The sequence below is a fragment of the Macadamia integrifolia genome, chromosome 3 (assembly GCF_013358625.1).
Source record: "Macadamia integrifolia cultivar HAES 741 chromosome 3, SCU_Mint_v3, whole genome shotgun sequence".
Taxonomy (NCBI): Eukaryota; Viridiplantae; Streptophyta; class Magnoliopsida; order Proteales; family Proteaceae; genus Macadamia; species Macadamia integrifolia.
Window position 1 is genome coordinate 28170544 of NC_056559.1, and position 15743 is coordinate 28186286.

General features: G+C 41.8%; 1 protein-coding gene across 1 annotated transcript in view; it reads left to right on the forward strand.

The window, feature by feature from the left end:
* Positions 1 to 1621: 1621 nt before the first annotated feature.
* LOC122074316 (ABC transporter C family member 6-like) overlaps positions 1622 to 15743 on the forward strand; it is a 28632-nt gene continuing 14510 nt past the window's right edge. Inside the window, exons 1-3 of the mRNA XM_042639143.1 lie at positions 1622 to 3300; positions 8304 to 8875; positions 8980 to 9144. Coding sequence (XP_042495077.1) covers positions 1677 to 3300; positions 8304 to 8875; positions 8980 to 9144 — 2361 coding nt within the window. The 5' untranslated portion in view covers positions 1622 to 1676. The remainder of the gene's footprint in view (positions 3301 to 8303; positions 8876 to 8979; positions 9145 to 15743) is intronic.

The following is a 15743-nucleotide window of genomic DNA, read 5'->3' on the forward strand; positions in this document are numbered from 1 at the left end:
ACCCTAGAGTCTCTCACCCCTGAAGTCTCTCTCCCATCCTCACGGTTTTGTCTTGAAAACCCTAGACTCTCTCACCCCTGAAATCTCATTCCCTATCCCTCGGATCCAGATCCTCCCCAGGGGTTGGGCTGTCCAAAGAGGCATCCAACGACAGGGAATATCCAGGCATGCACCCCAATCTGATTAGCATATAAAACAAATGAATGTGTATTGATTATAAGAATGGATTGAAACGAGTCACTAAATTGAGTGTGATTAGTTGCAGTATTGTGTCACTAGGATTTCTTCCTCACATATGAGATCTTCATGTTGCCATCAATGGTCTCGCAAGGTTTCTTGTAGTCTAGCTATGCTGTAAATCAACGTTTTACAGTGTTATGCATTGGTTAATTACGTTACTGACATTATTTCTATGGTTACATTTTTTTGGTACTTCGTTTATGGATTTGATATTTTGGAAGTACAATTTTTCATTTTCTTTTTATTTTTCTAAGGCCTCATTTATTTTCTTATGATATGAAGTTTGTGCCTTGGATTTCACTCCAATATGTCAATTTAAAATATTAATTTTCATCTCATATTACTAAGTTTTTATTCTCTTTATTGATGTTCTTAATTAAACAAGGACTAAATCATATATAATTGCACATTCTTCCATTCTTATTTCCATGAAAAATATGCCAACTCTCTTGCTTTTCATATATTTTCAAATGTTTTATGTTCTATCTATTCTGAATAGGTTCAACGACATCTAAATGTGACATTGAGAATCCAGTAATGAGCTAAGTCTTTTTCGAGAACATAAGATGGAAATGGTTGGTATTTAGATGCTCGAGTTTCAACAACATTTTTGCAAATGGGCTCGCATTAATTCAAATGTGGTAAAGATAACATGGTTTGTATTGGACCTGCTTGAGATAAGTCACCAAATTAAAAAAATTAATTAAAGAAAGAAAATTTACACAAATGGATGCTTTTGAAGAATCAAAAAATGATATGGATATCTGGATTTTATTTTCGCAACCTTCTACAATCATGAAAAATTTTCATGCACGGGTTCTGCTTCTTCACTCCTAATTTTGTTCTCAGTTTTATCTAGTCCTGGGCTTACAAGGGACACACAATGCCTACCCTTAAAAATTCAAAGCCAGTGTTAAGAATACATACTCTTTATATTGTCTTTCTGTAATATTTCTCTATATATGTTAAATTACTTCTTCGGGTATAGACATGATTGACGTCATCTGAAGTGTTTTCCCAGTTATATTTTGCATTATAAACACTCATATGGTTTGTGATCTCTATTTACTTGCACATTCAATTTTCTCATTCAAGTGATCATAGGGTCCCCATTTTTAATTAGCAATATGTGGGACTTCTAGTTCATAATGTCTTGTTCCTATTTTGTTATACGTCTTGGTTAATATTGGAAACATTCATCATTGCCATTCCTATTGTGGGTCTCTGATGTTTTATCCCTTATTTTTGGACTGATCTTTTGTTATGTTGGGTTGTTTGTCAAGGTACGAGAAGAAGAAGATCATCTCTTGGAGCCTCTTTTAAAAATTAGCTCCAATCGAAACAACAATAACAATGGAAAAGAGTCCAGTGTTAGTGGAGAGAGTGTAACTCCTTATGCAGATGCCAATCTTCTTAGTACTTTTACTTTCTCTTGGATGGGCCCTTTGCTTGCACTCGGGTATAATAAAACACTAGACCTTGAAGATGTTCCTCAAATTGACAATTGTGATAGGGCCAATGTGGTGTTTGATCGTTTTAGAAATAAACTTGAATCTGATGATAATGGTGGTCAAGCAAACAAACTCAAGCTAGTGAAGGCATTAGTTATGTCAACATGGGAACAAATTCTATGTACAACTTTATTCGCCATTGTATGCACATTGGCTTCTTTTGTTGCACCATATCTTATTGGCGCCTTTGTTCAGTATCTCAACAGTAGTGACCAAATAAAATATAAAGGTTATGTGCTAGTGTTTATCTTCTTTCTATCAAAGCTGATAAGGTGCGTCTCAGAGAGACATTTGTTCTTTCAATTACGAAAGATGTCAATTAGAGTCCGTGCAGCCTTGTTCGCAATAATCTATAAGAAGGGTTTAAGGCTTTCAAGCCAATCAAAGCAAGGGCACACTAGTGGAAAGAATGTTAATTTGATGAGTATTGATGTTGAGAGGATTGGGCTTTTCAGTTGGTACTTGCACGATATATGGAGGGTGCCTATTCAGGTTGTCCTAGCATTATTGATATTGTATAAGTCCTTTGGGCTCGCTTCACTTGTAACTTTGGTTCCCACAATGATTTTGTTGTTAGCTAATGTACCAATAGGAAAACTACAAGAGAAATTTCAAGGAGAATTGATGGATTCAAAGGATCGGCGGATGAAGTTGACATCTGAGGCTTTGAGGAATATGAGGATTCTCAAGCTCCAGGGTTGGGAGATGAAGTTTTTGGATAAGATAATTGAGCTTAGGAACTTTGAAACTAGATGGTTAAGAAAATTACTTTATTCATCAACTATGATTTCCTTTATCTACTTGTCTTCTCCTATGTTTGTGTCTATAGTTACTTTTGGGTTTTGTGTTCTTATAGGAATCCCCTTAGATTCGGAGAAGATTCTAACTGCCCTTGCTACATTTGAGATATTGCAAGAGCCCATTTATATTATCCCAGACCTAATCTCTATGGTGGTTCAGACTAAAGTTTCCCTCGATAGAATAGCATCATTCCTCTGTCTTGATGTTCTTCATCCGAATATAATACAGAAGCTTCCAAGAGACGATGCTAAGGCTGCAGTTGAAATTGTCAAGGGGAATTTCTCTTGGGACCTTTATTCCAATAATTTCACATTAAAAGATCTTAATTTTCAAGTGTACCATGGTATGAGAGTAGCTGTTTGTGGTTCTGTTGGGTCAGGAAAGTCAAGCCTACTTTCATGTATTTTGGGAGAAATGCTAAAGGAATCTGGAGCCATTAAGTTGAATGGGACAAAGGCCTATGTTGCACAATCACCTTGGATACAGAGTGGTAAGATACAAGACAATATACTATTTGGTAAAGAGATGGAAAATAAAAAGTACAGGATGATCATTGAAGCATGTTCATTAAGAAAAGACCTAGAATTGTTTGCCTTTGGGGACCAGACTATCATAGGGGAGAGGGGGATAAACTTGAGTGGTGGGCAGAAGCAAAGAATACAGCTTGCACGTGCTTTGTACCATGATGCTGATATTTATCTACTTGATGATCCTTTTAGTGCTGTGGATGCGCATACAGGAACAACACGTAGATAAAAAACTCAAGCAAAAAGGAAGATCGCATCCCTGACCCCCACCTTCGGCATTGCCATCAGCAGGGGAGAAGGAAGCGCGTTAATCAAATCTAAAGTTGGGTTTGCCCTCAACATCTCTTCTAATAAGATCCTTTATGTGGGCAGGGAAGTCAATATTTGAGGCTGAAATCTCTGTCTTTGCTGCATCTCTAGCTAGATAATCGGCGATCGAGTTTGCTTCCCTTAATTTGTGAGTAATTTTCCATGTTATACCCTCCAAATATGGCTGTAGGAAGATCCATCTCTGTAAGGCAAACCATGGAATCTTCTTTTGCTGGAAAGAGATCGCTACTGCACTAGAATCTGTCTCCACCCACAAACATGTAATACCCAGCTCTCGAGCTCGCATCAGACCCACCATGAGGCCTTTGACTTCAGCTTGGAAGACTCCCGAGACTCCCATAAATATTTTATAGGAATCAAGGATGCCTCCCCTATGGTCATGAAAAATTCCACCTGCACCTGCGCGACCCGGGTTACCCCTTGAGCTTCCATCAAAATTCAGTTTAACCAATTTACCTCAGGCTTGCACTAGAAAACCTCTAAGATCGACTGAGAGGGCGGACTCTGAATCGGTAGTCCAAGCTTCCTGCAGCAAATAAGGTCAGCAGTTGTCGTAACTTCGCCTTTGGTGCTTGGGTTAGCTGATTTTATCTCCTCTAATATCATTTGCTTTACAAACCTTGTCTGTCTTGCCTTGCCATCATGCCTTCTATTACTTCTTTCGTGCCAAATTTGATCAGCCACTGTTAGTAGCCCCATATTCCATGCCTCTTTGCAGCAAACAAATTTTTTGCTTTCTTCTCCACCATTGAAAGAAATCAGACATAGTGCTAGCTTTCTTCCATGCCACATTGAAGCACCCACAGAAAAAGAGCCATATATCCTCCGAGAAAGAGCATTGAAGGAATAGATGAGCCGTTGACTCAGTCTCCATTCCACATAAGCTACATCTAGAGACAAGGGCTATGCCCCTCTTCTGAGTAGCCTCATCCGTAGGTAGTTTGTCATGCACCATTCTCCAACCAAAAATAGACACTCTTGGCTGCATCTTTTTACCCCAAATCAGAGAGAATCATGGAACTTTTGGATTGCGGATCTGATATCCTCCCAGGCAGAATTAGAATTGAAAATCCCGTCAGAAGATAGATTCCACAAACACATATCTTCACAAGTATGAGTGGGAATTTTAATATTCCGAACTTTCTCAAAAATACCATGCAGCAAAGGGGAGTTAACATTTGGCAATTTCCATTGGTAATTGTCAATGAAGTGGCTAACCTTTCCCTTATAGAGAAGATCCGGCTCTCCCGAGAGACTAACCAGCTCTAGGATGGATTGTTCACCCCAACCATTTATCTGACTAGAAATTAATGCTTTTCCCATTTCCAATCATCCAGGCTTCTTTAGAGGACATGAACTCCCACATCTTTCTAAAACCAGCCAAATCGAGGATAGCTTATTAGCTTTTTTGAAAGATCCATCACCCCTCAGGAATCTCGCCCTTAAGAATTTGCATGCTGAGGATTTCTCATGTTTGACCCTCCATACCATATTATAGAGCATGGCTTTGTTAATGTCTCTGAGTCTTCGCAGCCCCAAACATCCTTCATCCTTAGGCCTACAACACACTTCCCATCTGACTGATATTTTTTTTGCAGTATCAATCTCACCTTTCCAAATGAAGTTCTTCATCCATCTCTCCATTGTTGCAATAAGAGATGAGTGCCACCAATATACGACTGAACTATTGTTCATCATGCCCATGATAACAGAGCGGACCAACAGGATTTATAAAATGCTCCAAGAAACCCATCTGGTCCAGGAGCACTATCTGGATCAAGATCCCACACCGCCCCCTTGATTTCAGTGTCAGAGGGCATACCATCTAACCAGCCTCTATCCCAGTCTTCCAAAACATTTGGAATGCATTGTAGTAAATCCATGTGATCGGTCAGGGGAATACCTTTGTGAAAAAGCTCATAATATCCGGTGATGTACTCCTTGATCTGCTCTTTATCAGAGATTAGGGTCCCATCATCCATCTTCAGAGCTTTAATGGAGTTCTTCATTCTCCTCATCTTCACAGAAATGTGAAAAATCTTCGAGAATCTATCTCCTTGTTCCCTCCACCTGGAACAAGATTTCTCAGCCCACAATTTTTTATAATTTTCTATGGCCTTCAAGTACCTAGTCTTGGCATCAGCTTCTTTGGCATAAACTGAGTCACTTATCCCATCCCTGTCAATTTTGGCCTGGACCTCCTCCATACATTTTTTTGCCTCCATCAGGTCCAAATTAAAGTTTGGAAAATTTTCTTTCATCCAGGAACGTAGGAAAACCTTCAATCTTTTTAATTTCTGAGCCACCACTAACATTGGTGATTCAGCAATGTCAGTCTCGCAAGTTCTCTTGACTGAATTTAGGAAGCCATCGTGGTCCATCCAGAACCTCTGAAATCGGAAAGGCCAGTTTTTTGGTCTTTCAAAACCTTCAGACACCACCAGGATAGAAGCATGATCTGACGCCACTAGTTGTAGGACAAATTGGTGACAATCCTGAAAAAGCGAAATCCTGGAGTCATTGGAAAAACTTCTGTCGAGCACTGCCGACACATGCCCCCTTCTCCTATTATTGGTCCTGATGAATTTCCTTCCTTGCGAAGGCACTTGAATCAGCGAGCACATATCCACCATTGCACCAAAATCTCCAGCTGACCCTAAATTGAAAGTTCCTGGACCCCTTTTTTTAGAGGAGAGAAGAGTCGCATTGAAGTCGCCAAAGATCATCCAAGGAATATTCGATCCAGGATGGGTTGCCACCAGGTCAGCCCACAACTCTCTTTTAGCAACTCTTAGACATTTGGCATTCACCAATGATAAGATAAAAGTTTCCTGAACCCATTGCATAGAGACAGAAATGTGTTGTTCAGAGGATGACAGCACCATTGGCCTTGCCACACCTCTTTGCCAAAGCAGCCATAAATTTGAGACGCAGCCGACTCACTCATTATGGGTGAAATCACAGTCAAAACCCAACTTGCTAAAGAATAACATAGGAAAGGCATCGGAAGGAATCATAGGCTCGGTAACGCAAAGGAAATCAGGCCTTTTTTCTCTTAAAATATTTCTCAAAGCTAACCTTGCGGCAGCCTTCTTTATCCCTCAAATATTCCAATAGAGGGCTTTCATTTACTATTTTTTGATGAAGCAATATGGTCAGACTTTCACGAAGTCTGCTCTATATTGACCAGATGTTTCCCCTTTCCCTGTCTCCCAGGCAGCTCTTCAAGAACTTCCCTCTCACAGAGAGTTCTATCTATCTGCTCCACCTCCTTATGACTAACCACCATCGTACTACCATTCACCTCAAGAGGATTGAAGGACGAGATGATGTTGTTGTACCATTGCACTAGTTGGCTCCTACCAGACCCATGTTGAGTGCCACGACCACTCGGAGCCATCACTTGACCACCTCTTCCATGTCCAGTGTAAACTGGACTTGATGTTTCCCTCTCGTGCGTGGCCCTAGTTGTGTCATTAGCAGCCTCTAGAGAAGATGAGGCATTATTTCCTCTGGTCAGAGAAGAGGAACGCTGGTACATAAGGGCCCCGTATCCACCATCAGACCCATTATCCGAATCTGCCTCAGAGTCCGACCCATCATCCAAGTCATTCTCCCCTTCAGCGACCTGTTCAAAGGCACTCCCATCTGGAATATTCCCTTCCTTATTCCACTCATCTCCTAATAGAAGACAGATTTGAATATCTCCATTCAAATTGTTATTAACAAAATTGCCTTCAATGTTCCTTAAAGTGTGCGATCCAGATAAGGAAAGAGATCACTCCTTCGAAAGGGAAGAAATCCTTCCCAGATTGGACACTCTAGCCATCGGATTTCGCTCGTCCCGGTGGCCACTGCTCTCCTTTCGATGACCATTGCTCTAGGCACCACCATCTTCATCTGCATAGATCGCCCCTAGGACGGTCTCCTTACGTTGCATCTCCTTCCTAGCCTCTACTTCCTTCCTCGCCCTACATACATGGACGGAGTGTCCCTTTTTTTGCAAAACCCACATCTGATCAAGGCATCTTCATAACAATATTATATTTGAACCAGAATATCTCGTTGGTTCCTGGTTGCCTTCGTTCTACCTGGATTTCTCACCAATCTCGACCTCTACCTGGATCCTCGCAAAGGTGCCCATTGCCGTAGATCGAGTGCATCTATCCAATGCCATGGGTCTCCCTGCCGCTTTAGCCACTGTTAGCAGGATCTTCTCGTGCTAGTATTCAAGTGGCAGGTCAGGGAGTCTGATCCAAACCAACTTGGTTTTGACGTTCTTAGCATGAACATCAAAATCGGCCTTCCAAGGCTGGAATCTGATCACCTGACCTTGGACTCGTGTAAGACTTCGTCTCCACATAGCTGCCATATCTCCCTCTCCTTTGAATTAGAATAAAATGTACCCCTTCCCCATAGGTGCCATCTTCACCCCGCCTGTTCAATTCCAATTCTCTCTTGCCTCCTTCCGTATGTCGTCCATTGAGAGGTACCTAAATTTCACCCTCCCTATCAGTGTGAACTTGAACTGTAACAGTCATTCCTCATTGGCGTCTTGAGGAATGACGATTCTTGTGAAAGCTCTAGAGTGAATGGGGTCTGGCAGGGTCTCCACCTCTGGCAAAACACGTCCCACCACCATAGAATAGGATCGTCGCACCTCCTCCCTATTTCCTTCTGCAGCCCTGATGTGATCATCGTCGCCGCCTTCTACGGATCTATCATCATTTGCAGCAAAGGCCTATCCACCATCCTTCCTTGAAGTTTAAGGTCTCAGAAAATCAGTAATCAAGGCCTGTCTACCACAATCCGGTGGCCAACTATCCATTGTCTCATGTCCGATACCTGCATCCTTACTCGACCCAGAGCTTCTTTCTCCTGAATCTGGGGCTAGTGGGTACACATAAAAAAGCTTTGTCAGTCCTTAATTCATACAAATCTGGGGCTGTTATGGATAATTTAATTGCTAGTGAGGAAGACGGTAGTATGCTTTGTAATGAGAAACTTATTCAAGAAGATGTGGAAAGGGATCCTAAAAATGTCAAAACAGAAAAATTGGTTCAGTCAGATGGACAGCTTGTCCAAGAAGAAAAGAGAGAAAAGGGTGAAGTTAGTCTTTCAATCTATTGGATGTATGTTACTGCTGTGTATAAAGGGGCTTTTGTACCATTGATATTGCTGGCACAAATTCTTTTTCAAGTCCTCTTAATAATCAGTAGTTATTGGATGGCATGGGCTACTCCTGTTTCAGAGGATGTTCGACCTCGTGTTAGAGGATCAACCCTTATCTTTGTTTATGTTGTTTTGATCCTTGGAAGCTCTATTTGTGTATTTATAAGGTCCATGCTCATCGTAACTATTGGATACAAGACGGCCACTTTGCTTTTTAACAAAATGCATTTGAGCATTTTTCGTGCTCCCATGTCATTTTTTGATTCTACTCCAAGTGGAAGGATTCTAAATCGGGTTAGTAAATATAATTAGTCACTCATGAAGTCAAAATGATTTTGTTTAATTATCATAAGTTTATATACTTTCAAATTCTAAATAAACTCTATTTTCATATACAGGCATCCATAGACCAAAGTGCACTTGATACCTCTATCCCACATCATATTGAAGATCTTCTCATGTCAGTCGTAGGACTCCTGGGGACTATTGGAGTAATGTCACAGGTTGAATGGAGAATGTTAATAGCTTTTATTCCAATGATTGTGACATGCATCTGGTATCAGGTAATTCTATAGCCACTTCCACTTTTTATGAATAATTTTTCAAATCAAGGTCAACCATATTTTCTCGTGGTTAATAGGTTATAATACAAGTTTGTTCAAACTTTGTTGATCAGTAAATTTTGAATTTACTTCGTTCACACCAACATTGATTTAGTGGTGCATGCATACATGTTTGGGTGCGAAAGTGGAGATTTAAACCTTAATATTCTTCTTGGGTTTATAAATAATATACACAAGAAATCCAATATCCCAATTACATATTTTTTTGTGAATTAATACAACTCTGTAGTCATTCACATAGAAAATGTTTTGATATTAAAGGAACAAAAAAGACCAATGTCATCAAACTGTAAAGTACACCTAAAACAAAATGGTTGTGCTTTCTTTTTGCTAGAAGATCAGATTGTATTAAAGTAATGGAAAAAGGGAAAAAATAGAGTACAAAAGCCCGGAATGAGCTTCCACCTTCGGCAATGCCATCAGCAGAGGCTCACAACAGCTATCTCAAAATAGACAAAAATCTAAAGCGCGGACAGCCATCAATATCCGATTGCAACTCATTGGCAATGTGAAGGGGGAGATGCACATCAGTACTGTCAATCCCTGACTTTGCTGTTGCCTTATCTAAGAAGTCTGCAATTGGGTTTGCTTCTCTAAAGCAGTGGGAGATCTTCCACTCAGTGGAATTTAAATAGTCGAGGATGTGAGACCATTCTTGCAGCACAGACCAAGGGATTAGCCTATGTTGGAAAATAAAAACTGCAACAGAGGAATCAGACTTGATCCAAAGGTGCCTTATGTCCATCTCGCGAGCAAGTTTCAATCCCTGATAATACTCCAAATCTCTGCTGAAAAATTAGAAGAAATGCTAGGGTAGAAATTGAAGCAGAGCAGCTTTCTACCCTCATGATCCCGGAAAATCCCTCCACCTCTTGCTCGACCCGGGTTCCCAAGGGAGCATCCATCTATGTTGAGCTTCACCCAGGATCTCATTGGTTTGCACCAATGCATGTCTAGAGTGGATTGAGAAATTTGGGAAGATAAAGCTAAGTTCAGACGTCTGCATATGATCAAATCTTTAGCAGTTTTGGGAACAATTTTCAATCTGCTACAGATAAAACTCATCTCCCCTTTGATGCTGTGGATAATCATAGTTGGATTCCACGAGACTCCTTCAAACTGCCTCTGATTTCTTTCAAACCATATAGCATCAATCACAGAGAACGATCCAATCTCCCATGCGTCTTTCAGAGACCACCCTTTCCCTTTATTTCTCCACCAAGCAATAACCTCTGGCACAAAGTTAAAACTCCCCCAAACCACGCTAAACAGCTCCAAGGCACCATTCCAAATCACAGAAGAGAAACAACATTCAAAGAATAGGTGAAGAAAGGATTCAGAAGCCGAACCACAGAGGTCACACTTCGAAGAAAGCTGAATCCCTCTAATCTGAATTAGATCATCTGTTGGTAGCTTCCCATGAATCCAACGCCAACCCAAAAGAAAGAGCCTAGGAGGGAGGTTCTTATTCCAAATCAGCCCAGCCCAAGGAACCGTCGAGCTCTAAGCTCTGAGACCATCCCAAGCTGATTTCACAGAGAACTGACCCATCGGTTCAAGGCCCCATGAACACCCGTCCTCCATATCAGAGGAGGGGAGATTGATGGACTTAATAGTTGTAAAATCATCATGTAACAAGGCAGACTCGACCTGGGGCAGTGCCCAATGACCCTACTCAATGAATTCAGCAATAGAGTGATTGAGGTTAAAAATACCACAGCGCTCAGACCAGATATCTCAGAAATGGACTTAGGACCCCACCAGTTGCCTCTCCAAAAATCAATACTCCTTCCATCACCAACAAACCATCTTTCATTTTTTGTCACAAACTGCCATAATCTCCTCACCCCAGGCCAGATAGAGGAGCTTTTATGACCTCTTTTAAGCACACCAGAGACAGAGAGGAATCTCGCTCTAATAATCCTACTCGGTTGAGTGTCTTCATGCTTAATCTTCCAGGATAATTTAGTAAGAAGGGCCTTATTCACATCCCGAAGTCTTCTCATACCAAGTCCTCCCTCCTTCTTAGGTTTGCAAGCCTGATCCCATCTCACAGTAATGGATTTTGTCAAGTCAATCCCCCTTGTCCAGATGAAATTTCGTATCCACTTTTCCAGGCATTTGATCAGAGTGGCAGGCCACCAATAAACTGAGAAACTACAAAGTGGCATCCCAGATATAATAGATTTGACAAGCTCTACTCAACCAACCATAGATAGAAGCTTTCCTATCTAGCTGGCAAGCTTGGACTTAATTTTATCCAACACCAAGAGAAGGGGTCCCTTTCTACTCTTCCATGAAAAATTTCCACACCCAAATATTTGGTAGGGAAATTGCAAGTAGGGATAGCTAATTCCTCAGCTAACCACTATTTTCTAACTGGAGGAATCTTCCCCAAAAATAACTTGCTCTTTTCAAGATGAAAAACTGGCCTGAACAACTTTGGTATAATGTAAGAAAATTTTTCAAATTTCTAACATAACTTTTGGATGCATTCATGAATATGAACTCGTCGTCAGCAAAGAACAGATGAGTAGGGACTTCAACACCTCGAGGACCAGCAATAGACTTGATAAAGCCTTTAAACTCTCTGAGACCGTGGCATAGAACTTCCTCGGCAATAATAAATAAGATATGGGAAACGGGGTCTCCTTGCCTTAGGCTTCTACTAACATCAAAAAATCCCATTGCTCCTCCATTGAGAAGAACCAAAATCCTGGCAGACTGTAAGATAGTACGGATCCATCCAATCATGATGTCCGAGAAGCCAAACCTTCTTAGAACTTGAAATAAGAAGTCCTAGGAGAGCGTATCAAAAGCTTTTCTAATGTCAATCTTCAGCCCAAGGCCGCCGCCCCTGGACGAGTTTCCCATCAGATTTGTAAGCTCAGAAGCTAACCCAATATTAGTCTGAATAAATTTCCCTTTCTGAAAACCCCTTGCTCTGGAGAGATTATTCTAGGGAGAACACCAGCAATACTGTTGGCCATAATTTTGCAGAAAAAATTCCCCATACACAATGGGTGAAATTTCTCAAGAGATTTGGCCCCTCTATCATAGGGATAAGAAGCAAGAAATTATTATTAATGCCTTTAGGGAAAATACCTGAAGAGAAGAAACCCTTTGCTGCCCTGCACACATCAATGCCAATGACTTCCCAACAGCCCCTGAAGAATGCTCTCGAATACCCATCTGGACCTGGCGAGCTATCAAAACCCAACTCCTAGACAGCTCGTTTTATCTCTTCATCTGAGGGAATGGAGTCCAAGGTCTGCCGGTTAGAGTCTTGAAGGACCCTGGGAATGCAATTGAATAGCTGAGGGTGACTATCCAGGTCTACATGCCTACGAAAGCTCTCATAAAACTCAGAATTTTAGGTGCCCAATTGCTCTTGATCTGAAATCTCATCTCCATTTTCTAGAACAATATTCCTAATGGAATTTTTAGCTCTTTTTACTCTGGTCATAACATGGAAAAAGAGCGAACATCTATCACCTTCGCACAGCCATCTGGTTCTGGCCTTCTGGGCACGCAACTTCTCTTGATTTTCAGTAGCTTTCCAAAGTTTGGTCTTGGCATCAGCCTCCAAAAAGGTGCTCTAAAAAACCCTCCTCCTCCATATGAAGCTGAATGGCATCAAGAGCAGCCTGCAAGGAGGTCACCTCATGGTCCAGGTTAGGGAATGCCCCTCGCGGCTAGGATCTCATAGCAAACTTCAGCCTCTTTAACTTCTGAGCAAGAATAAATGTGTAGGATCCAGTGATTTGGGACTCCTAGTTCTCTCGGACCATGTCAAGGAAGCCTGGGTGGTCCATCCAAAATTTATTAAACCTAAAGGGGCAGTTCTTTGGCTTGTTGGAAGAGCCAGATCACTCAAACACAGGGGCATGATCCAAAGCAACATGGAGGAGGACCTGTTGCATGCAATCAGCAAAAGTGTTCTGCCATTCTTCATTCACAAAGGTCCTGTCAAGAATGGCAGTCACATTCCCTCTTCTTTTATTATTACTCCAAGTGAACTTTTTGCCCGATGAAGGAATCTGGATCATTGAAGTCGCATCTACCATGGCCCAAATTCAGTGTCAGTGCCTGTACAAAACCTACCTCTTCTCTCATGGTCAAATAAGATTGAATTGAAGTCCCCTATGATCATCCTTGGCTGCCCTAAAGGGCTAGTCGTGAGCTGCATCCACAGGGCTCTGCTGTCAACCCTTAAGCATTTGGCATGCACCACTGACAGGTCAAGGAGAATACCCTTCTAGGCAACTTGCAGGGAAATATATTGATCAGACATGGATGAAACCATAGGAGCCTATAAAGACTGCTTCCACATCACCCATAAATTTGGGTGCATGTTAGATCTTTCATTCGAGATAAAATCTGCTGCAAAACCAAGTTTATTAAAAAATAACCTTGGAAACTTCGAGACAGGAATCATTGGTTCAGCAATACAAATCATATCTGGGTTGTTAACTCGAACAATCTAGCCCAAGGTTGCCTTGACAGCGGCCTTCTTCAAACCACGGCTGTTCCAGAAGAGAACCCGCATGATCACATGTGTTGATTTAGGTGATCAGTCCGATGTTCGGACTGATCCTCCACTCGAACTTGCTTGCCTTTCTTCTTCTTCATTCTGGTCCACCCTGTCTGACCTTCCTCTCTCTGCAGAGCTGCATTGTCAACCCTTGTCACTCCATCCCTTGCGCTAGGCCTACAAGTCGGCCTCTAAGTGCCAATACTGACAGCAACATGACTGCCACAGGTGACATGCCGCAGGCTTCTACGCACACCATCCCCCACCAGTCCCACCGCCTGAGAATTTGGCCCTTCATCAGATACCAAGTTGGTATCAGTGTCTGGGATTAGTTGGTGCTGGATCTCCCCATGCGCCTGACCTAGTCCCACATGGGTCGACCCATCACTAAGCCCCAAAACCACCTCCAATCCATCATTCGTTTGAAAATTTGAAACGTCCTCTACTCTGGCCGAATTTTGAATTTTTGAATATTTGAAATAGAGTCCACAATTAGATTGGCAGCTCTATTATTAGATAAAATATCCACTTGGTTCCCAAACGGAGAAGGTCTCCTTGATTGGGGTGTAACCGACTCCAAGGTATTATCAATTGAATCAGAATCTGATTCGCCTTCCATATTGGGAATATCCTCCCTTTGATTCTCACCAGCATCCATGGACGGTTCCTCCACCACTCGAGGTACCTCCACCTCCATACACGGCCTGATTTGCCCCTTGAAAGGTAAGGCCGCCATCCTCCTGGCAAGGCCTGCCCGAGGAGAAGTTGGTCGCTGGAACCACCGACCCCCTTGGAGAATTATCTACATAAATGGTACCAGGAATGCCACCATCATCCACCTGGGGAGCTTCCTCAAGTTGGCAGCCTTCTTCTCCCTGTAGTCACCAATGATGTGCCCCACCTTTTTACAAAATCCGCACTTCCCCAAAGCATCTTCGTATATTAATGGTTGTTTGAACCGGAAGAGGGTAGAGGTGCCCAGCTGCCTACGCTCAACCTGGATCTCCTCTGGACGCAAACCCCCCACTTCCATTTCCACAAGAACATGAGCGTAATTCCCAAACACAATGTTTTTTGTACGTTGATCAAGAGCAATAGGTCGACCTGCAGCCTTGGCCATTGTTAGAAGTACCTTTTAACGCCAATATTCCAGAGGCAGACCAAGGAAGCGCACCCAAACGAGACCCTTGTTGATAAATTTTCCATTGACATTGAAATTGGGGTGCCATCTCTGAAAGCGATGAAGCTGCCTTCCTACTTTCACAGGGCTTCTCCTCCACATGGAAGCCATGTCCCCCTCAAATTCAAACTGAAAAATAGTGAAGCCTTTACCCATCGGTACCATCTTCACATTACCCTTAAGGTTCCAGTTCTCCCAAGCCTCCTTACGCACATCATCAAGAGAAAGAAATCTAAAGTTGAGCCTACCGATTAATGTATAACGATACATGGCTAATCGTTCTTCATACCCATCCTGAGGAATGATAACTTTAGTAAGATTCCTAGCGTGAACAGGATCAGGGAGGTCGTTCACCTTAGGGATCGGACTACTCACTACTCTTGCATATGATTTCTTAGGGGCCAGAATCTCCAAAATTGCTGCCACTGATTCATCCTCTGAAGGTAGCGCCGCCCTCTATAAGGGAGGAGCTCCGCCTCCATCTGGATCTTGACCATCGCCCAAAATCCTAGCCTCCTCGGCATTCCTATCACACTCACCTTCACCTATGCTCTCCATCTCTCCCCTCTGGTTGTGCTTTTAAAATACATAAAATATCTTAAAATATTTGAAAAAAAAAATATAAATTTTCTATAGGCTCTATTGTAGCTCCATCAGTTGGAGCTCATTCTAAATATTAACATAATCATTAGCAAAAGTTAGCAAATATTAAATTAGTTAATAATTTCTCAATTTTACATTGAAAAGTCGCTAAATCAGATAATAATTATGAAATAAATCAGTATATAATTTTAAAATTATAAATTGGTAAAAATTTAAATTAAT